Below are 22,994 nucleotides of genomic sequence, written 5' to 3' on the forward strand. Positions count from 1 at the left end.
TAGAAATGCAGAAAATATTCAAGTAAAGAAGACAGACCAAAGGAAGGTTTGAAGCTTGAGGCAGAGAGAATGATTCAGTGACCACCAGGGTTTGAAAACATTTTTACTAATAAATTGGAAATTTTTACTCTCTGCCATCATACAAGCCTGGCTAATGAAAGCACATTAGTCACGTCATGTGGGAGACCTACCAGACTTGAGGTTTTACCCAACAATTTGCAAAAGAATCAAAGAAACAGGATGTGCAAGTTACCTGCTGGCGCTCCACAGCGCTGACTGTGTGCGGCACTGTGGCCATAGCTGCTGTGCTGCTACGTGCAGACTCCACCGTGTTGTTTTTTGTGAGTGCCAGTGGCTGGTCCATGCCGGCTAAGCTGGCCAGGTGGTGATGGTGGTGGTGGGCATGGCTGTACAGGTGGTTGCTGTGGACTCCCAGAGCACTGGGCACCACCACACGTTCGATGGGGCTCCGGCTCTGGTCCTTGGAGACAGGAGAGCTGCGATAGTCTCCATTAGGTTTCCTGGGGAACAGTAGAGACAGAGAAAGGCACATTCATCTATCATGCATACTGGGTTGTGTATTTATTTTAATGTTTATATATTTTAGGGTTGGGATTTGATAGCACTATATGGACTCTGAATCGAGTAACAAGACTGAATCTGAATACTTAGTGAATCTATTTTGGTTTAGCTTCCAACAATTTTAAGTAAGAAAAAAAACAAAAAAACTTTTGCCAGATAGATAACATATTTGCTATGTAGCTAAATGTCTATCCTAATGTTTTGTACATTGTTCTTTACTACTAAAGAGTTTACTACTAACAGTAAAAGAGGATGTTTCATAAGAAATTTGGAGCTTAAAAAAATCTGTATTTTACCAACATGGCACCTGATCCAAAGTTATCAAAAAAATAAAATTTACGTGTGAGGGATGAGCTCAAAAGAAAACAAGACAAGGAAAGACTGGTGACAGAAAGAGTGCCGAGGTAGAAAATGAACAGAGAAAAAAAAGCGCAAGCGGAGAGACGAATAAAGACAGAGAAGTAAAAAGGGGCTCAGAGAGGGAGAGAATGAGATGAGGGAGAAAAGAGGGAAGATAAACAAAAGAACAATTGTAAATGGGGCTCTGTGTCAAACACTGCAGGACCAGCAGAAGCTATTAATACTGACCTCACACACACTGCTCATATTGCTGGAGGGTTTGATAAGACTGTTTTGTGCTCACACACACACAGCCTAGACTTAACGCTTTGCTGTTAAGTCTAGGAGGGAGGAAGGAATACTCTCCTAACTTTATCCAATATGGATGGTTGCCAAACTTATCCCTGCACAGAGGGGCAAACGGCAACAAAGTTCAAAGCTCGAAAGTGGTTTCCTCAGTACAGCAAATCTCTTTATCTCTCCAGTGAACTTGAAGCCAGCTGCACTCACTGCTGTCAGATGAAAAATCCTGCAGCATAGACACAAGCTGAGAAGTTGCCTCCAACTTCATCTCACCGTCAACATTTGATTTAATCTGCTTAAGTTGTCACTGACATCCCTCTTCTTATGTTTTTTAATCTTTCTTTCCCTTGACTGAATACTAAAAAGGTGAACAAAAGGTAGGCTGGCCACACACTTTCCATATGAAAGAGAATTACTTCCAACCACAAAGAAATCCTTCTGTTCTCTCCAAACGGTGAGCTCATATTTTAATCATTGAAAAAGCAGAGATAAGGATAAGGGATTACAGTAACGACAGTTTAACACAACACAGATTTTTTTTCCAGCTCCCAGCTCTGATGATAATGACTTTGAAATGTTTGATAAGTGGTGAAGTGGTGGTGCCTGATACTGTGCACACTTGCTTGCAGTTTAACAGGTAGCAATTATTTTGCTCAGTGCGTCAAATGTGGTCTGTGTTCTGTTTTCTGTGTGTGTGTGTGTGTGAGCTCAACTGTGTATTACAGCCTTAATGCAACTCCACTCCCCTCCTACAATTTGAGGCCCAGTTACAGGGAGCAAGATTTACTGTACTCGCCTCTCACTATCTCTTCTTTCCTCTCCAACTCCAAACCCACATGCATACACACATCCATTGACAAATCAATACATACACACTGACTTCCTTCTTCCTACATTGACATATACACTATACATAGACACTGAAGCTTCGGTTGGGAAAAATAAATCAAATTTACTATAAATAAGGTGTACTACATGAAATTCCCTCTTTATTCTTCACACAATAACGTGTGGAGGCATTTCCCCACCCATGTGAAGAAGTCTGAATGGGAATACACAACAGCCTCAAGAGTGAAAAACCTACAGCAGCTCTTTAAGGTTTGTTTGGATGCAAAACAGCAAGTTCAGGCAAACAGTTGTAGATCCGCGTGACCAGGCAACCTGACTGCTGGGTCAAGCATCTGGAGCCCACAGCACTGTCCTCCACAAATAAATAGTCTCCACAGAATACAGAGAGGGAGAGAGGAAGAGTGGAGGAGATGTGGGGAGGGGGGAGCTTGTGAATGTGAATGGTTTGGACCTCTACTATAAGAAAGAGTGAGGTCAGTAGTTTCCTTCGTTTGTGCCGAGAGCTTACATTAGCAGGGACCACCCCCCCCTTCTTTTTTCTCTCTTTGTCTTTCTCTTTTTTTCCCCAACAATCGGCAGCAAACTTCCTGAGGGTTAAAGAGGGAGAGACTTGGCAGTGCTTTTATAAACCCTGGCCGATAGCTCACCAACAAGCTTTTGTTTTCTCATAGTGGCATCAATTTTCAGTTTCATTCTTCATCAAAATAGTTTAAAAGGTAAGTGCATTGTGGAGTTAATCACAAAAAAATCAGGCCATAATCACAAAAGTGTGCTCAAGTAAATATATTGTTTAAATTATTGCTACAGGAAACATCAACTTTTAATCAAATGCTACAAACCGAAGTTCTCCTGTATAACTCTATTATCTTCAAATATAAATAATCCCCTGATTAGCTTAGAGGCAAACAGATAATAAATCTCTCCCTCTCTCATCCCCCTCCAGCAGCTGGGTCTTGAGTTAGGTTGTGGAAGTTGTTCCAAACTTTAATCACTGCCAAAGAGCAGGCATGCCCACATCCTCGCACAAGAGGGGCCGTTGCAGGAGCCAGTGAATGGGATCAACAAATCCAACCAATGAATGGTGTAGCTGTCGAATTCACTGCCGCCCCCGCCTTCTCCTCGCCTGATTGCCCACCAAACCCCGGACCGCATTTCATGCCAGGGATCAGACATTCAAAAACAACCCACCCTGTGTCTTTGTCTCTCTTACTCACCTCTCAATTATCGTTAGGTTCCCAGCTGGGTAGAGAGGGAGAGGATGCAAAGGGTGGACGGCGGGGCTACACATGAGACATGAGACATGGGGGTGGGGGTGGTAACAAGGGCTAGAGCTGAAGAGACAGGGTTGCCAGGTCTGGGGCTAGATGAGAGGATGAGAGCTAAAAGTGGGAGAGAGAGAGGGAGAAAGCCTTTGAAAAGTAAAGAACTCTGAGACTACAAGGGTTATCGGGAGACAAACTGAATAAAAGAAGAGGCAAGGAGTGGATTGTGGGAAAAAAGGACGGGATGAGGTTGGGGACGTAGCTTAATCTTATTTCACAATAAATGTTCACTGGGTTACTAATCACTCTTGGAGCAAGCATCAATATGGAGTAAACACCACACAGTAGTGCAAAGGCTTGCACTGAGTAGGGGCAGAGAGAGAAAGGGAGAGAGAAGCTCAGATCTAAAAATATATGCATAGATGTGAGAGAAAGGATTCAATTATACAACAACCAAGTGAGCTGTCATTATCAGCATTTTCCCTACAGGCTTCTCATTTAGAGCAAGAAACTGCCTGCTGAGGTGACTGAATGAAACTTTTGCCTTCCTCAGGCAGAGGTCAGTCCCATCCTCGCTATCCAATTGGCTGAATATTAGCGAGTCAAATCGATTAGATTGAACTCTTCTGACAGCAAAAGCAATACATAGCGGGGAGTGAATGCATCTTGCTCCCATTAACGCTTAGCCAAAGAGAAAAGCACCATTCTGTAGCATTGTGATATTTAAAGTAAAACTGTTTCAACTGTCTTTTTTATGTTCAAAAGTTCAAGAGATTGGTGAGTCTTTCTACTTCCAAATGATCTAGATGATTGTGCCATGTTTACCTGTTTGCAGCTCACTAGGAAGCTAGTGTTGAGTGTAAATGACTCTCTCATTTAAATGTTATTTGTGTGAAATCACTCCCTCACTACTCCCTATATATTAGCCACTCAATAATTTCCTTTTGTTTCACCCGCCCCATTCTAAATTGATTTAAGACATATATCATCAGAAAACTTTTCATTTTGTAACACTAAAAAAATATAGTTGAGAGTATTTTATATGTTGATACATTGTGGAGCACATGTTATATGCAATTGTAGGTACAAAGAGTGGAGAGGGATGACACTTTATCTCAGGCTGACATTTTGTTTTTTGTTTTTCTGTTGACTCGTTTTGAAAATGAGAACCGTGTGACTAACATCAGATTGGACAGTTTGACACAATGAAATAGAGAGCAGATATCTATTTGATTCTATTTTACTAGAGTTTGGGTTATGTGCAGCCTGACATTAGTGGTAGTCACTGTGGTGGGTACCCACTTAAAGATCCCTTCATTTAAAACCCAGAGAGTCCAACCCTCAATACATAAATGCTATAGTCATATATCTTAATACAATATTACACCACTGAGATCTGTCATTAAGTACAGCCTTTTAAGTAACCATTCACATGACACCCTGTCTTCAAGTTAGCCTCAAGTTAAAGATCACGGCTGTGACCATGTGTTTGAATGACTTCTAGAGAAAAAAAAATGTTGTAGGCCTGTATTCCTGTAAAATCTGGAAACTTGTAATTTGTTCTTACTGGGTTAACAAGCAGCTTTGTATGAGCTAACTTGCCTAATTGCCACAAAGGAAAACTAAATAAAACAAATATAAACATAGGAACCAGGGACTTTAAAAATATGGTTTAGTTTTCAAAAGTGTGCCAGGTTTAGCTCTAGAGTAGACTGTCAATTTGGTGAGTTAGCTATATTTTACTTTGAGGCAAAGATACAGAAGCTATAAAAGTTCTATACTTTTTCTCACAATTGTGCTCCAAAGAAAAACCTCACTACAAATCTTTGGTTGGGCAGACGTTCATATCCTACTCCTTTAAGAAATAAATAAAGAGCGAGAAGAGAGAGAGAGATACACACAGGAAACATCTGGGAAGAATCAGGGCGTAGAGGGGAGAAGACGACAAAAAAGAAAAAAAGCAGAGGAGGATGAAGGCTGAACCACAGGTTACAACCATGCCCAAGCTCTGCGAGGTCTAGAGAAACCCACAAAATTGAGATTTTTATATATATATATATATATATATATATATATATATATATATATATATATATATAAAACATACACACACACAGAGAGAGAGAGAGAGAGAGAGAGAGAGAGAGAGAGAGAGAGAGAGAGAGAGAGAGAGAGCCACAGAGCCTACCCAGGCTATGTATATAAAGTACACAAACATCTCAACACAGTTTACTCTGCTCAGTCCAGGTTTTAGGAGTGGGACTGAGCGGAAGTTAGCAATAATATTTGTATCCTTTAAAATAAAACAGTCAAAACCCAGAGGAAATACACCTTAACAGATGTCATTCACAGACTATTAATGTTATAAATCAAGCAATCATCCTTGACATATAACATGCAATATAAAGCATTAAATAAAATGAATGAAAACGCTATGTTAACAGCAAGTAAGACAAACTTTCGCACCATTTCCAAACAGCTCTTGACACAGCCGTTTTAAATCTTTCAGATTTTCACTCATACAGAAAAGCTGATAGAAATCAAGCAGTTATTTGACAGTTAACTGACTGCAGAGAAAGAGAACTGAAGAAAATCCTTTGTTATTAAAGCTGGGACAGATCGGATATGGGATCAACCACAACAAGAAGGCAAAGAAAACAACATGTGAACACACACACACACACACAAAAACACCCGCATGCTCTCCCTCCTTTCCTCACATGCTCACACACTGCATAAATAGTCCCATGTAAAACAAGACAGTAACAATGACTTCACCAGGCTTGGCCACGCTCACTCACACACACACACACACACACACATATACTGGCTCTTCCTCTCTCTTATTTTCTCCCCATTTGGTCTATGGAGAAACTTCCATGAGAACAACTTACTGCTGAAGTTCCCAGTAGAAAGCAGCTGCAGTTTCTGTATGCTACAGTACTTACTGCAGCAATCTGACTAACTTGGATTTTACTTTTAGCTCCTATATCTACAACATTACTTTTCAGAGTAACATAGCATGAATGTGAAAGAAAGATTATATACTACTGTGAAAAGCATGTAGCTTGATTTCAAACCTCTGAATAATTGTCCATATGTCCAAATGGCAGTTCAGCCTGATTATCAGGCTAAAGAGCAGGACAAGAACAAGAACACATAAAAAGGAACATTTGCAGCAAGCAATGACTACCAGACATTGTTTGCTGAAAATATTATAGCACATCAAATTGTCAGGTTCATCACAATCTGATTTACTAATTATGTATTATTGGTAATTTACAGTGCAAAACAACTCACATTATTTTGAAAAAACACACAATATGGTTACAAAGAAAATATTAAAAATTCTTATTTTTGATATTCTGCCCAGCTTTACATCTCAGGAAACAAACTTAGTGCTCACTGAGACACATGTAACCTGGCTGCTGCAAATGCACTTTCCTGCAGTTATATTCCCCAATTAAAAGCCTATACAAAACCTTGCTCTGTGACTGTCTCTTATTCTTATGAAACAGCTGAGCAAGAGGACTTTTATCCTGGCGGGTGTACAACTGCAGAGTGGCGAGCAGGCAGCAGCAAGCTTCCAGCCCGCAGGCACCAGTAGACAGGATAAGGCTTCTTTGTTCAAGACTCCTCCTACTCCTCAGAGAAAATGAGAAAGTAGCCCCTGCTGCCTGACAAGGAGCCCACTCACCCCACACACACACACACACACACACACGATCACAGTTGGGCAAGCACACATGCATGGACAGTACACACAATGACACATGTGCATACCTGCACAAACAAATGCAGACTCAATAGACATACAGATCACATCCACATACCTGCCTGCCACTAAGACTGCCAATATTTCAGATTTTTATATGCAGAATTTACGATGCCATTATCTTTTCTGTATTGCATTAGTGACTTCACAGCAAAAACTGAAAGAGACACTATTAAAACACTGCTGAGAAAAATATACTCACAACCACATTGTTAAATACACAGGCTGTTCACAAAAGCAAAATCCATTCATTTATCATGCCTGTTAATACTGTCCCATATTAAAAAAAACAAGTTTTCTTTCTCTCACCCCAGCCTGTGCCTCCCCCTGACTTCAGCTTGCTGTGATTGGACAACAAAGAAAACCTGAGCTTCTTCCTTCATAGCTCCGCCTCAAGTCTGAGGTGTCAGGTGTCTGTCTGTGTCAACACTCACCAAAAATATGACTTAACTTACAGACAAAAGAAAACCAACAACAAGCAGATCGACAAAACGCACATTATTTAGTCACTGATATAGTCAGCACACAGGAAAACTGCCCTTCAAGCAAAACAGGGAAAACTTTTTTTTTTTTTAAAAGAGAAGAATGAACACAAAAGCTTCTAAACATGCAGGAACAGTCAACATTGAGCAGAGCAATCAGTGCAGACAAAAAACAAGCTACACAGACAGAAGCAGCCAGCAAAATCCAACAGCTAGAATGGTGTCCGATAACCATCTCTGGAAATTTGAACTGTGTGTGTGTGTGTGTGTGTGTGTGTGTGTGTGTGTGTGCGCGCGCATGCATGTGTGTGTGTGTGGTGGAGGTTGCAGGGGTTCATTTTCTGGTTTTCTGTCTAGCTTTTTCCCAAGAACTAAGTCCAACATTTTCAAATTAAATCTAATCACTGTTCCTACAATTGACAGATGAGTTAAATGAAGCAGAAAGCTTGTGTATGTTCAATAAAGACAAGTCGACTGTGAAGTACCCTTCAGTGTTTTCTATAGAGGCTGTTTTATTTTTAGCAAAACTTTTTCTGTAACGACAACCCATCATTCTCCACTTTAGTGTAATCACTGTTCTTTGGACAGGCACAACAGTTCAAACGAGGAGGAAAACTTTTCAGAGGCCGACTCTGACTGCAGGTTTCAACAAGTCACTCCGCAGTTACCTTTGCCAGGGAAAGAATGCCCTCAGAGAAACCTCAAATTAAATGACTAAAAATAAGACACATACAGGATGGCCCTGCGGCAAATAGGTTTCCAGGATGAAACTTTGTTTTTTGACGAGGCTTTGTAGAAAGCCTTGTACTTCAAGTTGCAACAAGTGAACTAGCAATTGACTTGTCTTGGGTAGAGATTAACCTACAGCACCTAGAGTCAAATGACTTCAAGGTCATTATTCAAATTAAGATTAAATAAAGGGATTATGGTTTATCACAGGTTACTTCAAGGAAATAATCACGGTACAATGAGCTGTTTGAAAAGTCTTAAAATACCACAGACTTTTTATTATTTACAGATTTTATTTTCACAGAACATCATTTTAACTACACAAAATGGTTGCATTTAGAAGCTGTGGCAAGGAGTTACGACACCAACTGAAAGCTGATATGACAATAAGTCCCATTGTACTTAAAATAAAATTCAACTTGTGACACGAGTAGGAGCATTTGCTTATCAATGTATGCAGAAGTTAACCGCATCGTGCATGAAAAATATCTCAGAGAGTGAAAAACAACTGAGACAACAGAATAAAACACCCAGTGGGAAGATGGATTTATAGTCTGGTTTCTCTGAAGAGTATAATGGTAATTCTCCCACCAGTGACACATCCATAACAGAAAACAAGATGACACTGCACAAATGTCAAGACACACAAGCTAATCCTTTGTTATGTGAGCCCAGACGGTCACAAGATGAAGGAACAAAGACCCTTCCCCCTGTGCCACTAGAAAAACTTAATTCAAAAGTCTTAGATTCCTATCTGTAACACAAGCCATGCAAAAATATCCCTGCCCCATCACACAGGCAAGTGAACATATACAACTTCTGCAATTACTTTTGTCGTGGTGAGACCCACCAGGTAAAAGCCCTAACTGATTTTGAACCCCCCCCCAAAAAACAGGATCCTCTCAGATTTATTGTTGATTTATTAATTATATATACTGCTCGGTATGTTGCAAACAACCACTGCTTCACCAATAAACTGCAAATATGCTACTACCGGCAGAGCTTTTGAGCTATGAGAATGCGACAATAAAGTAGTGTATTTAGCTATATTGTGAAGTGTTTGGAACATACCAAACATACAGATCATTTTGGCAGAGGTGTGGATTGTAGTGGTTGAAGTGATTTGAGAAATTTCTGTGGACATTTCGATACTTTTGCAATGGCTGCGATTCTGGTTTGCCATTGCAATTCATTGTAAATGCTATGAATACAAGCTGCACAAACTTTCCAGTGTTACCTTTAAAGTCTAAAGGAGTTTGTGCCAGCGTGCACAAATGACAGTACTGCATGTGCATTCACACATGCATCTGTGTGTTTACACATGCATAGCCACATAAATGCATTGCCAGTAACTGTGCTCTACTCTTAATCCAGGGCTTCTATTATATCCAGTGTATCATCTACTGTTTTCCATTGTGTCACCTCACAGCCATGTTGACTGACAAACAGGTGACTGATGAAACAAGTGACATAAAAAAAAATTATAATATTACTACTATTTTCAGCAAAAGAACATATTGCTAAGAATTAGCATGCATGCAAAACTGCACAGCTCTACCTAACACCTCCTTGACTGTCTCTGCAATAAATAGCAATGGCTGGAGTCCCATGACTGACTCAGTCAAACCGAAAGAGAGAAAGAGAGAGCGGGAGAGAACGAGAGAGGGAGCTCTGACTCCACTGCCCCTGGGCCCAGCAGTCCTTCACCACCAACCAGTGCTCCAGAATCTCTGGAATCTCTGGAAGTGGGAATGTGGGAACGTTGGAGATGTGAGTAATCTTTCTGTTGTGCTGTCCCTGTTTCCAAGCTTCCAGAGATCTGCGGCTATAAGGAGAACGCTGTGGAGCCAGCTAAACCTGGCGGAGCACCCTGGAGTCCAAACTGGGACTTCTGAGAAGGCCTGCCTGTGCACAGCTCCACCAAGCGAGGAGCCTGCAAACAGGTGGCCAACAGAAACATTTGCGTACACAAGTATAAAATGACTTCTTTTAAAAACAGTGAGTTTTGAATAACTTAAGAATAACTACTCTTCATAATGGATTTCATTAGAAAGTGTCTGTTCACTCATGCAACAACTAATGAGTGTTTCTCAGTATGTGTACTCACAGCTGTGCAGCAAACAGTCGGCTCATCTTTGCTACATGCTCGTTGTCGTCCATGTCGCTGTCCCCCTGGTCCCCGCTCAGCTTCCTTTTGGTGGGGCTGATGGGAGGAGGACCCGTCCTGTGGCTGGAGATGGAGGAGATGGAAGATGAGGAGGATGACGACGAAGAGGAGGAAGAAGACGAGGACAGAGACAGGGACTGGAGTCTGGGGTCCCCCCTCAAAGCTGCTTCACCTGAGGAGAGGAGGCCGCGAGGGCGAAAAAAGATAAAAGGAGAGAGAGTTATTAGTGATGTTGAACCTCTATTCCATGAGGGCATTTTTTTCCCCCCATGAAAACTTAGCTCGTAATTTTGAGCAGATTTTTTTCCTCAAGTGAACGCATTTCACTTCCATATAATTGTGTTAACGTCTCAGTTTATAACTCTATTCTCTCTATTGAGAATTTAAACATCTATAGGCAGAGATCCACCTTTACACAAACTCTGAAAGAGGAAAAGACGATCTAGAAATTTTAAGTATAGCAATGAACTGACACTCGTGCCGTTGCTGTCAACTGACACGCTTACACTCCCAACAGGGTGCTTAGCCATGGATGTAAATTATGGTAATTAGTCAAAATTATGGTATTTTCAAGTAGAAGGCAACATTTTATTGCCACTTTAAACAAGTTGACCACAAAAACTACTTCATGACAGTGTTACTGTACAGGCTGTGTTCCAGCTCAAACTTTGGATTTTGTTGACTTATACAGTTTGCTGAGTGAGGCACAAACCTCTGGCATAAGCAGAGGAGTATCTGGTTAGGAATGTTTTGGAAGAAATAGCTGTGGATGGGTTCTGCATACGTGTGTGTGTATTTCTCTCTGTGTGTCTGACTCTCTCTGCTTTCCTCCAGTCTTGTCCTAGTACAGAAGGCCTACAGAGTCGTCAGTGAGTGGGAGTAAAAGAGCAAAAGAAAATCAGGAAAACTACCACTGGCTCTGTCTCAGCACGGGGACTTTCCACTGCTTCGGCCTCATGTATCTGTCTGACTCTTCCCAAACAAAACAAAGCCTAGACTCGCAGCTTTCTCCATAACTACTCCTATACTCTGAGAAAAAACTGTTAGTTACTAACACTATCCCTTGCAATGCAACACCAATTGGTTGCTCCTGCTTCATTTCAAATTATGTTATATTACAAACAATATTAAACTGCAGTTTTGATTATATTTTGCTGAATTGTTTATTTTTCTGCAGAATAAACCCAGTGCTGATTAGCAACACAGTAGATATTTAACCATTCATTATGTTTCTTTATTTTTATTTAAATACACACTGTTTATTTTAAATATTTAAAAAAAATGATAATCAGATTTTACAAATCTCAATAATATGAATGAAACCTGGACTTTAAATACTATTAGCAGCATGACCTTTAGAGGAAGTTTCCTATAAACTACAATGGACAGTCTTCTTTTGTAGGAAACACAATGACTTTGGATGGATGCATGAGGTCATAAAATCTGGGTGAAAACCAGTTTGAACCGATCTGAAAATAATTATATTATCAAGTAATTCAGATGGATGTAGCGCTCACACACACACACACACACACACACACACACACACACACACACACACACACACTGAAAAGGCGTTGTTATGTAATAAAATGTGTGCTCTATTCCTCCACTGTTCCCCTATGTATGTTTAGTTTTAGCATGGCAGCAGCTCCTCTCCCCTCTCTCTCTCTCTGTCTCTCTCTCTCTCTCTCTCTGGCATGTTCCTGCTCGCCCCATTGTGTACCATGGCAACAGGGGTGACATCATTGTTTTTGGCAGGACAGAGGGATGGCAATAAAAGAAGGAAGACTGACACCACATTGTCCAATCCGGGTCCAGGACACATAATAGCTTATCAGAGGTTCAGGAGTGAAGCGTTCAACAAGGGGTGAATCTAGGAGTGTTTCCCCTGCAAACAAATAAGACATTTGGCCGTATACAGCCAAACACTGTTGACCTAATTGCTGCACAACAGTGAACCAGAGCAATATTAAACTCAGTTGCCAGTTAGGCACACCAATCTAAAACTAATGCAGCCCTGCAATAAATCCTGCATTCATGAAGATTATGATGTTCACTTTCTGTGGACAGTGGTTTAGAGAGATGATGATAGAGGACGTAGTCTGTGATTCAGTTTCAACACTAACTGAACACTGAGATTGCATTAGCTCTAGCTAGGGGTACCTAATAAACTGACAACTGGGTGTATAGATTTACTTCAAAAACTAACCTGTGTGAGGCATCCCTCTTTCACCATGACAGACTTTTAATAGTAAAACGTGTGTATTAGTGTTTCTGAAGTAGTAAAAATGTAACCAAATGATATTTGCACAGCAGCAGCTAAAATAAAATGCAGAAATAAGCAGAAGCACTGAATAGCAATGCTAGAAAAGGACTCTCAGCACTGCCATCTTGTCTTTCGTGCAATTTACACTCAAATCTAAAGACAGATGGGAACAAGACGACATGCTATGGTACACACGAGAAAATTAGCTACAGCTTATATATATGAGAAATACTGACTCAAAGTTCAGCAGTTTGTAGGTGTGTGTGTGTATATATATATGTTCAGCACATAAAGAACATTGCAGTATAACAAGAAACCACACTTTTCGTTCAATCAGTGGAAGGAGGGCTGTTGCACAGAAGTAAAACTCCACTCTCTTTACCCCTCTCTGCTCTCTCAGTTCATTAGGTCCCCATGATCAAAGCCTATTTCTCTTGACAGAACTTCAAACAGCTTGGAATCAGGATTAGATTGGATTACAAATGGAGGTGAACCTCTCTATCTCTCCATTTCCCTGAAAATGATGAAAAGATGAATCGAAGCATGTCCTCTTCTCTCTCCCTGCAAAGTGATTATTTTGGCTGAGTTTCTCAGTAACCTGAACTTGTCCCTCTGGGTTGCCTTTATATTTTAAGTCCATAGAGATTTTAGGCTTTAAATACTTAAAAGGAAATAAAAAAAAGATGTTCCACAGAAGTTCTTGTCTGTGTGAGCTGAACTTTCAAACCGGATGTTAGATTGGTTTGATCTCTGACAGAAAGAGGAAGGGAGAGCAAGACAGACAGACAAAGAGGGAGAAAAGTTGACAAAAGTACATGGCTTTGAGGAGGTTTTCAACCTTGTTTATTTTCTCCTGCTCAGCAGCAAAAAGGGACAGTCAGCATTCCCCTGCACCCCTCACTGCCAGGCCTACAACTGGTAGCAGCTTTACAGAAAGAGAAAGGGAGAGCTGGAGGGAGAGACAGGCGAACAGACGGACAAACAGAGAAAGAGAGGGATGGAGTGCTAAAACATTGCAGGGCGGTCATATAGTAACCTACATATCCTCCAACAAAGTCTGAGAGCAAATCAATCACACAACTGGCTAAAAACAATAATTTCCAAATATATAATCAACAGGACAGTTTAATATGGTTGGGAAACAAAATGATTTGAAATTAAATGGGAGGAAGCAGTTGGTGTGGTACTGCAGGAGATTGGAGTCTACATTAAGCAACTGCTGCAGTAGGCAACTTGGCGTAGTTGATTAGCAAATCAATGGACTTCCTTTGTCAGTTACTGTAACAATATTAATGTAATAATGTCATACTCTGTATGATATACTGAGCCCTAAAGGGCACACAGGTAAAGGTAGCGATTCACCGTCTTGTTCTACATTACAGAATAACAACAATGACTCCAGTCCTACTTTCCTGCCATGCTACCTGGCATCATAAGCACTGATTGGCAGCACTTCAAGGCCAACTTCAATATGACTTCATTACTGCTGATAAATAATTGAAATCTGTCATGCATGCACAGGGTTGGATCCAATTTATCATCTAGCATGAATTCCCAGAACTGGTTCCCACTCAAAACCGATATTCAATATGCAAACCTGTTCCAACCATCATCTTTTGACACATTCGTCCATCCACCAAGGACTGCAGCACAAGAAGGCAATGCTAGATGTGATTTTCCTAAACCCAGAATTGAGAGGAGTTACGGGATACAGACAGAGAAGGTAATAAGGGCCAGACAGAAAACAAAGAATAGATATTGTAGATGAATGTCACTTCTCTAGTATATTAACCAAATTTTGTCAGTGAAATTAAGGTTTTACCATAACAAAATTAACACACCTGGAATTACCATCAACCTTTCAATTTACTATAGCACATAAACATCTACGTCTGATTCTTGAGTCATTTAGTTTTACATTCAGGCGCCAGAAAAGTCACAGAGGGAACTGGATGAAGATCAGTGTCTTAATACTAAACTTTGTCTGTCAATGCATCAGCCCCAAACACAATAGGCATCAATGAAATAGTTCCATTTATCTGTCCCTTGCTTGTTCTTATGATATCGACAAGATGCTTGCCGTATGCCACTTCACATCCTTCCAAAAATTGACCTGATCCTCAAACATCATTAAACCTCAAATTACTGTGATAATGCTAACTATCCAAACACTCAAATCCAACTATGGGGCTACATTAACAGTTATTCAAAGTGTGTATGTTTGATTATGTCATGATGTATATAAAAGGCAGGCTTTTTTATTTTATTAGTTATTATTATTATTATTTTATTTTTTGTTTTTTGTTTTTTATTAGGCCACATACTGTATTAACACACATAACCCTTGTCTTGATCAGGGATACGGGTACACACATATCAGACAACTGGTTAAAGGTGGTGTATGCGATTCTGGAGAAATCCAATATCATGACAAATACCATGATATAGAGCGAACAACAACACAGCAAGTAATGTAACTAATGGTAGCTAGGTTGTGGGTTAGCAAACTGTCGCTACAGTTGCTGCTGGGAAGCTAACAGCCAGAGAGGACAAGACGGTTTCCCAGAGCCAGCGATACTCACAACTCTCCTGCCACTATAGCAAACATCACAACAGCAGCATATCTTGGCAAACTAGAAAGTAAGCTGAATGTCTGTGGGCAAGTCATTTAACATTACCTGCCACACAAATCATGGCTGGAATAGTGCTGTGTGGCTCGGTCCGAGCCACTTTGTATGTTTCACACACTGAACAGACAGCTAGGAGACCATGAGGAGATATTTGCTGAATTTGACAAAAAGACGTGTATTGGATTAGAATCACATATCCCACCTTTAAGTGCCACATCTGCACTTGCTAATAAATGTTGATGATGACAACAGTGTGAAAGCTTCAGAATCGAACTGAAGCTCTTGGGACAGTGTACCAGTATATATGAGCATTTCTGTGTGTATTTGTCAGGGAATGTATTTGAGTATGTGTGCTCATGCATACAATAACAAGTCTGCACACCCACAATATAACAAAGCTCCTCCAACCCCTTCTTGGCTCAACATGTTCGAACATGAAGGGCTTTTCTTTCACTCTTTTTACTGATTGGCTCTTTCCCCTGTTCTTTTATCTTTGTTTTCTTATCATGAGGCACATGATGGAGTCAGATTTTAGCTCAGTCAGCTAAAAACAGCACACAAAAACCCCCCAAGAAAAACAAATAGATGGGCTAAGCCTGCAGAGAAGTGATTCCAGCCACAGAAATAAAGCATTGTGTCTAAATCTATCCCATAAAAGAGACACCCAGAGGATATACAAGTATAAAAATACCTCTAAAAAAGTAGTTCCCTCCACTATTCACTCCTGTAATTTTCTTTTCACTGATATAGACAGGATGAAACCTGAGAAAGATGAAGCTCTGCAGTGACACAGAAAACCTTTCTGATTGGCTTCAATCCCAGTCCAAAGGCAATCTTGTCTGCTTCACCGTCACTGCACTGAAGAGTGAGCTTTACTGTTACTGAAATTTCACGAAAATGGCTTGTGTGCACAAACCCCTGAGCAACACTGAAAAAGCCACATGCCTAAAAGCAAGAATTTTAACTGCAGTTTGTCAAACAGGTATTACAGCAACACAACACTTTTTCCTCCACAAAGCATTAGAAACAGACAAAAGTACAGCTCTGTTTACAGAGACCATAATTACATGCTTAATCACAACAACAAAAAATCTTCCCTCTACCTGCTCCTGTAAAAGGGTACTTGGCCACCTGCCGGACTGCCAAATCTGCAAAATGGTTTTCAGTTGCACAGTCTTAATAGGAGTGCAATTACAAATTCATTATATGTTACATGTAGAAAGGAGCTGTTAACTGTGGCACAGTAACAGTAGGGAAAATAGGCTAATGCACAGCAGAGAGGGAGATAAGAGATGAAAAGAAAGCCTGCAGATCAGTTTCTAATGAAAATGTTTTCCTTTGTATTGCTGCACAAAGGATGGACATTAATCATTAGTCACCACCTTCAACAACTCTTTACTATTGACAATCCTAACATTTTTTTCTACTAGGTCCTGTGTAGTAATTCCTTACTTAAAAATGTATAATTTGTTGCAGTATATGTCAAGTTCAGAAAACTTTAAGTGGATTTCATTTGCTGCTTGTGAATTTAAACAAGCAATTAGGCTATTTGTTATTTCAATACTGGAGTTGATTCTGCATGTTGCAGTAGAAATCGGGGGCAAAAGGGACAGAGGAAGGAACTTGTATTTAGCCCCAGGAAAGACTGGATGATATTACAACCCCTGACATGTGAGCACTAACTGCAGACCAGAGGACAGGAGTTACACTACTTCAACGTCAGTCACTTTGCTAAGACATGGAAGCTCCTGACATAACATGAAATCCTATGCTGCTCGTGCTAGAAATAACCTGTAGTCCACATTGCAAAGAGAAGAGAAATCCCAGCCTTTAACAAAAAGACATTATTTTCAAATGCAAAAGCCGTTTGTCCTGCTGGGTTCAAATGACTAAACAACACACTAAACAATCCTTTTGACTTTGTAAGAATATGATTCAAAACCAGGCATTTAGACATTTAACCACAAATATATCACAAAGATAGGAATGCAAGAGCTTGATATGAATAATAGAGAGCATAAAGTCAGAATAACTGAGCAACTAGTAATAAAGTGAGTCAGAGTGCCATGAAATTCACACATGGTCTGCAGTCTATTAGTCAGCCTTTGATCGCAATAATTAGCCAGGTCTTACTTTTGAGGAGCGGTCAATACACAGAAATGATAACACAGGCATACAAATACACTTCCAGCTTTTCAGATAACGAGCAAATAACGTTAGTTAAAAGGGAAAATTGACGCTAATGTTACCTACGTTGCTAACGGTTCTAACTACGTTCCATGGAAAAAATAACGTACGTTGGCACTAAGTTCAAACCGCTGAAAAGTTATAACCAATTTAAGTCGATATTCATAAGTCGTGTAGAAATTATATTAATCAACATGTATTAAACCCTACAACTTTTCTCTGCAAAGCTTGTGGAAAGAAACAGCTCGCAAGTAACTTGAGTGAAAACTTCGACCAACAACGTCGATAACGTTAACTCACAGCGTAACGGCCACTTCGAGCTTTTAAAAACAGCCGTAGTAACACCCTTAAACAACCCAAACCCTTCACTTTACCTTCGTAGCAGAGAATGCCAATGTTGTTGTTCATTTTGTCCAGGTACTGGTAGTTCAACAGGTCCATTTTCGTTAGTAGCATTTATCGAGTTTTTACACAAAAAAAGACCAGCTTTTTCTTTCTTCTCCTCTCAAGCGACGGTCAAAAAGCTAAAGGCCCAGCCTCCAACTTTGGTTTGTCTAGAAACCCCCTTAATAAGATAACAGCCCGCGGAGAGGATCTACACCGGATTACCCCAGTTATTCTAATCAGCTTTGAATACTTTTTAAAAAGAAATACAGGTAAATGTATCGCATTGATAGAGAGCAAAAAAGGAGTAGCGTCAGTTCTCCTCACAGCCAGCTGTAAGTCGACAGCACTGACACGCAGGCTATGCTTGGTATGACTCCTATGTTGCACCAGTGGTTTCCTCTGCTGCTGAGAGGGGCGCACTGGGCATGCTCGCTAAATCCCTGGAGCGCCTCAAATATCAGGGATGTTTTACGCGCAAGATCAGCCTCTCCAAACACATCCAGAGAGAAAGAAAGGGGGAGAGAGAGAGAGAGAGAGACCCAAAGAGCAATCTTTTAAAAGTATCACAAGTCTCAATGCTGAAGTTTTCCTACAGGATATTAAACATGACCAAGATTGTTGAGGTACAACAGACGCATATTAACTCCCTTTAAGAATATAGAAGTGATAATTGAGGAGATTAAAAGGTGCCACAAAAGTACATTAAGGTTGCTATAACCTTATCACAGGGCACGAGTCCCTGCAGGAATAGTATAGTGATAACATAGATAAAGTTATAAAGTTTGATAAGGCACAATAAATAAACAGTTTACAGATATGGAAGCAGGTAGTTCAGAGACAGAAAAAGACAGAGGAAAGGTGAGGGAAAAACTTATAAGTAGTAGGAAGGACAAAGGGGAAAAAAAGAGCCAGGAGGGTAAATAGCAAGGAAACTGTGCTTATCTTGATGGGGTTTCTGCTTATAAAACTTTTCTTTTTGGAAAAGATGGTAGTTTACCCTCATTATACATTGTATTGATGTGTCAGGCTCCTTACAACGGAACAGAATATAATATAAGGACTTCTCTTGATACCACGATGACCCCTCAAGTAGGTATATGGACACATGTTTACACATGTAAAAAGAAAAAATGGACTAGATTATATAATTTATATATTCTATGTGCAATATGAAAAAAATGCCTATAGCTGTCTTATACATGGAGGGAAAACAAACCTCGCTGTGTTGATGTTAATGGGTATAAAAAGTCAACAAGGCCCAGTGAATCGCCTCAATTTCAGAGTGGTTCTCTCCTGCCCCCTGGTGCTTGAGATGGGCAACACCCAGGGTTTGTCTTCAATAAAGGGACTGAATGTGGAAAAAGCAGGAGGCAAATGGGATGAAAAGAGGAAATAGGTATCATCATCATAGATGAATAGAACGTGAATATGACTGTCATCACATTACATGGTTTGTGTGGAAAGAGTAGAGAAGCGTTTCCTCTGGGCATTTGACTGAGAACATAATGAGCAGGGTGTGGCTGCGCTTTAGAGTGTGAGTTTACATGCAAACACACATTTGCCATGTGCATGTTCTCATGTGACACATACCCGCAAAACCCACAGACCAAGAAATGACATGCGCCATGACAATCTCAGACAAAATTACAGCAAACTCAATAGATAAGACCTGGTTTTGAAGTAACAATGAGATACTTTCTCAAAGCAACAGAAATGACTCAGAAAGAAAGAAAGAAAGACAAACACAAATGGCATAAAAAATGAAATTACAGTTTAAAAACAAGAAACATTAGTATTGTCTTGCCTTCATCCAGTCTTGCACCCCAGCTCTTTACTTTGGTAAGATTGCCATGACTAAATACAATAAGGAAAGAACAAGGAAAAACAGCAAGAGAGATAATGAATTATGAGGAAGAGATCAAGCTTTCAGGCAGGTGGATTTCCTTTTCTATCCTGGGCTCCATGCAAGTTAAAAGCACTGTAGACTACATTCATCAGACAGCATTTAAGTTAAGGCTGATTCACTGACCTCTGTCTCACTACACTTCTACACTGTTCTAACACTGCTCAAAACTGGATTAACAGGCTCATTATACTAATTACTTTACCCCCTGTCTCTCACCACCTCTCTCATGCACACACACACAAGCCACAACTGCAAAGCAGAGTATGTATGCATCTACACAGACACAATCATACATCTGCCCTACTCTACTTCACGAACACACATCGAAACACCTCCCCCTTTCTTTCTCCTGCACACACAAGCACACAGCTACACACAAAAGGCCTCTCCCCTCCTCCCTCTTGGCCTCCCCCTCGAACGGTGGCTCAGAACTAAGGAACATGATTCTTGTCTCATTGGATAGCCATTGTTTCCAGTTTCACACACACACACACACACACACACACACACACACACACACACACACACACACACACACACAACAGGGCTGAGTTCAGACAGAGGGTTCATTCAGTGTTGCTGCTGCTACTACAGCTGGTGCTGCAGGTTACAACTAACGTAGAGGCTTAAACATCTAAAAAAGTAAGAGGCCTGAAACTGAAATGGGTTGTTTACTGCTCAACTGTACTGTGTACAAGTTTGTGACAACACATAAACAGTTGTTGCAGGAAGTAAAAATTAAATTGTTGAATGCTTTATAATGTTCCAGATCGGTCAGTGTGACAACTTGTCAGGAAATAAAAACCACAAATCTATAATAAGACAGCTCAACTGGTTCAGGTGGCAAGCATAGCGCATCCATGCACGCAAACCCATTTGTCACATGAACATCTTGGAACTTGAACATCTTCACACATTTCCAGACTGTTGGAAACAAGAAGTCATTCATTTCACTGGAGTGGAGGATGAAAGACAGACAGTAACAGACTAGTGTCCCCATATGGCCTTCAGACCAATGTGCCACCAGATAATGGACATGTTGGATTTGACTTGAAAAAAATGCCCATCATAACAACAGGAAGTGGAAAAAAGAAGGCTGAGGCAACTTTTAACTTTCTGCTTTATTTAGACAAAACAGCGCAATTAAAAGTATTTTTTCACAGAAAAAAAGGTTAATATTGGTTTAACAATGATGGTGTGTTACAATAATAATCCTACAAATGGATTACTAATGACTATGAAGGAGTTTTTAATTTAACCTTTGTTTTAACCAGGTTAAGTCCCACTGAGTTTAGAGACAATCAAGTATACCAAGAAAAAACACAAAATCTAAATCAATATGATAAGACCAAGAGGCAATTCCAATACAAGTTAAGAGATGAGCCTGAAATTATTTAGAGAGGTGACATCGCCGCCTTTTTAAACAGAGGGTTGCCATAGGATGGATCCATTCCTTACGAATTCCATTAGTAAATAGGGTACGATTCAAATGTTTATTTACGAGGTAAAACAATTAAATCTGAAGCAACTTTTACAAAACAGTGATCTAAATGTAAGGCCCAGGAGGTTGTCTTGTATCTAGGCAACATGTACCTCAGTAACAAAAAATGGTTTGAATCTAAAACTTTGATCAACATCCACAGGCAGGACGCTATAGCGCCCGACTTAAACTGAGAGCAAAAGGATTCAAAGTGTAAACAATTCAACACAGCAGATCTGTCAGACACTATAACTGAGTCCTTGATAGTACAATGAGACAGCTCAATGGAGCTTCCTCAGGCAGATAAAATCTTCTTGGACTGTCAAAGATAGCTAAATGTACCATCTAAATTGTATCAAACTGTGACTGTCTTTTTCACTTTTTTACAGACTCTGTGTCTCTCATGCTGTAAATTAGACAATGCAGGAGTGAAACACGGACAACTACGACCCTTTACTCTATATTTATAACAGAGGGCATGCTTATAAAAATACTAATAATGCAATCATAAATGGAAATAGACGAAATGTGTGATTTTCACATAGTCAATTCAAGTTAACCTTTCAGCAACAACAAAGAAAACAAATCATATAAAAAACATTTCTTTTACAAAGTGCTTCATGTCTCATTTAACAATTCATTTTAGTTTTGGGAATATTTGTACATCAGTCTTGCTTAGTGCTGCATCATTTGTTTCCCTGTGGCTGCTGCATTTGCATCGATGTGCTCATTCGTCTTGCAGTTATCGCAAACACTTGACTTAAAATTGACTTAAAAAAGGGAAACACAGTCTCTAACACTGTGTCTTTGTTCTGGCTTGGCATGCTTTAAGGTTGAATAAGTATTCTAAGGAGATTAATGGTTACACAACAAGTTGGTGAAATTCCACTTCTTTCGTCCATAGGGACAAGTTCTTACACATAACTTGCCTGCTGTGATAATAACCTTTTCTCCTCACTGTTTCCCCAGCTTGCTTTCTCCAGCATGACTCAGAAGTAAAGAGCTCGCTGTGAGGCTGATGACCTATAATGTCAGCTATAGGAAAAGGCAGGCTGTGGCATCGCTCTTGTTAGAAAAACTTAAGTATCCATGTAATTAAATCAAACTTCTGTGTAAAAGCACCACTGCTTCACTAAACCTCATTTTACCTACATGAACTACAGAAGTGAGCTGGTTTATATTATTCTCTGGCCATACAAAATATGTTCTGCTTAGAGTCAGACCTCTGTAATCAGCTTTAATTTCTACTCTCAAAGCAATTTACCTTGCTTTCAAAATGAAATCTTTCATTTGGTGTGGGTATACAACTGTCCTTCATCTCCAGTGGATAATTCCTGCTTTCCTGTCATTATCCCTCTTCTTACTTCCTGCCTGCCTATTTATTTATCTAATCTATCAGGACAAGGCACTGCCACACCTACTCAATCTCTTGTGGTGTTGTGTGTCTCTCTGAACAGGTCTGGGCTTCTCCGGGGAGTGGGTGTGTTTGGATAGCAACACTGCAAAGGCCAGGTGGTGATTCATCCGAATGCTTTATTAACACGCTCCAGTGTCGTGACACAAACACTGGTAGAGTAAAAGACTGTAGGATGATGGTAGAGTGCTGCTTCCTTCCCTGTCTTTCCATTTATTTACCTATCCTAGGAA

At 40.1% G+C, this 22,994-nt stretch overlaps 1 protein-coding gene across 3 annotated transcripts in view; it reads right to left on the reverse strand.

Annotated features, from left to right (window-relative positions):
• The window catches only part of vgll4b (vestigial-like family member 4b), a 45,692-nt gene that overhangs the window by 5,636 nt on the left and 17,062 nt on the right, over positions 1-22,994 (reverse strand). Inside the window, exons 1-3 of one of the 3 annotated variants that reach the window (XM_044175409.1) lie at positions 17,949-18,400; positions 10,429-10,660; positions 254-521 (exon numbers count right to left, since the gene is read on the reverse strand). In XM_044175409.1, coding sequence (XP_044031344.1) covers positions 254-521; positions 10,429-10,660; positions 17,949-18,030 — 582 coding nt within the window. In that variant the 5' untranslated portion in view covers positions 18,031-18,400. Of the gene's footprint in view, positions 1-253; positions 522-3,287; positions 5,435-10,428; positions 10,661-17,948; positions 18,401-22,994 lie in introns of those variants that run through there. The other 2 variants (XM_044175420.1, XM_044175428.1) reach the window with 2 other exon arrangements.

This window comes from Siniperca chuatsi, linkage group LG2 (assembly GCF_020085105.1).
Source record: "Siniperca chuatsi isolate FFG_IHB_CAS linkage group LG2, ASM2008510v1, whole genome shotgun sequence".
Taxonomy (NCBI): Eukaryota; Metazoa; Chordata; class Actinopteri; order Centrarchiformes; family Sinipercidae; genus Siniperca; species Siniperca chuatsi.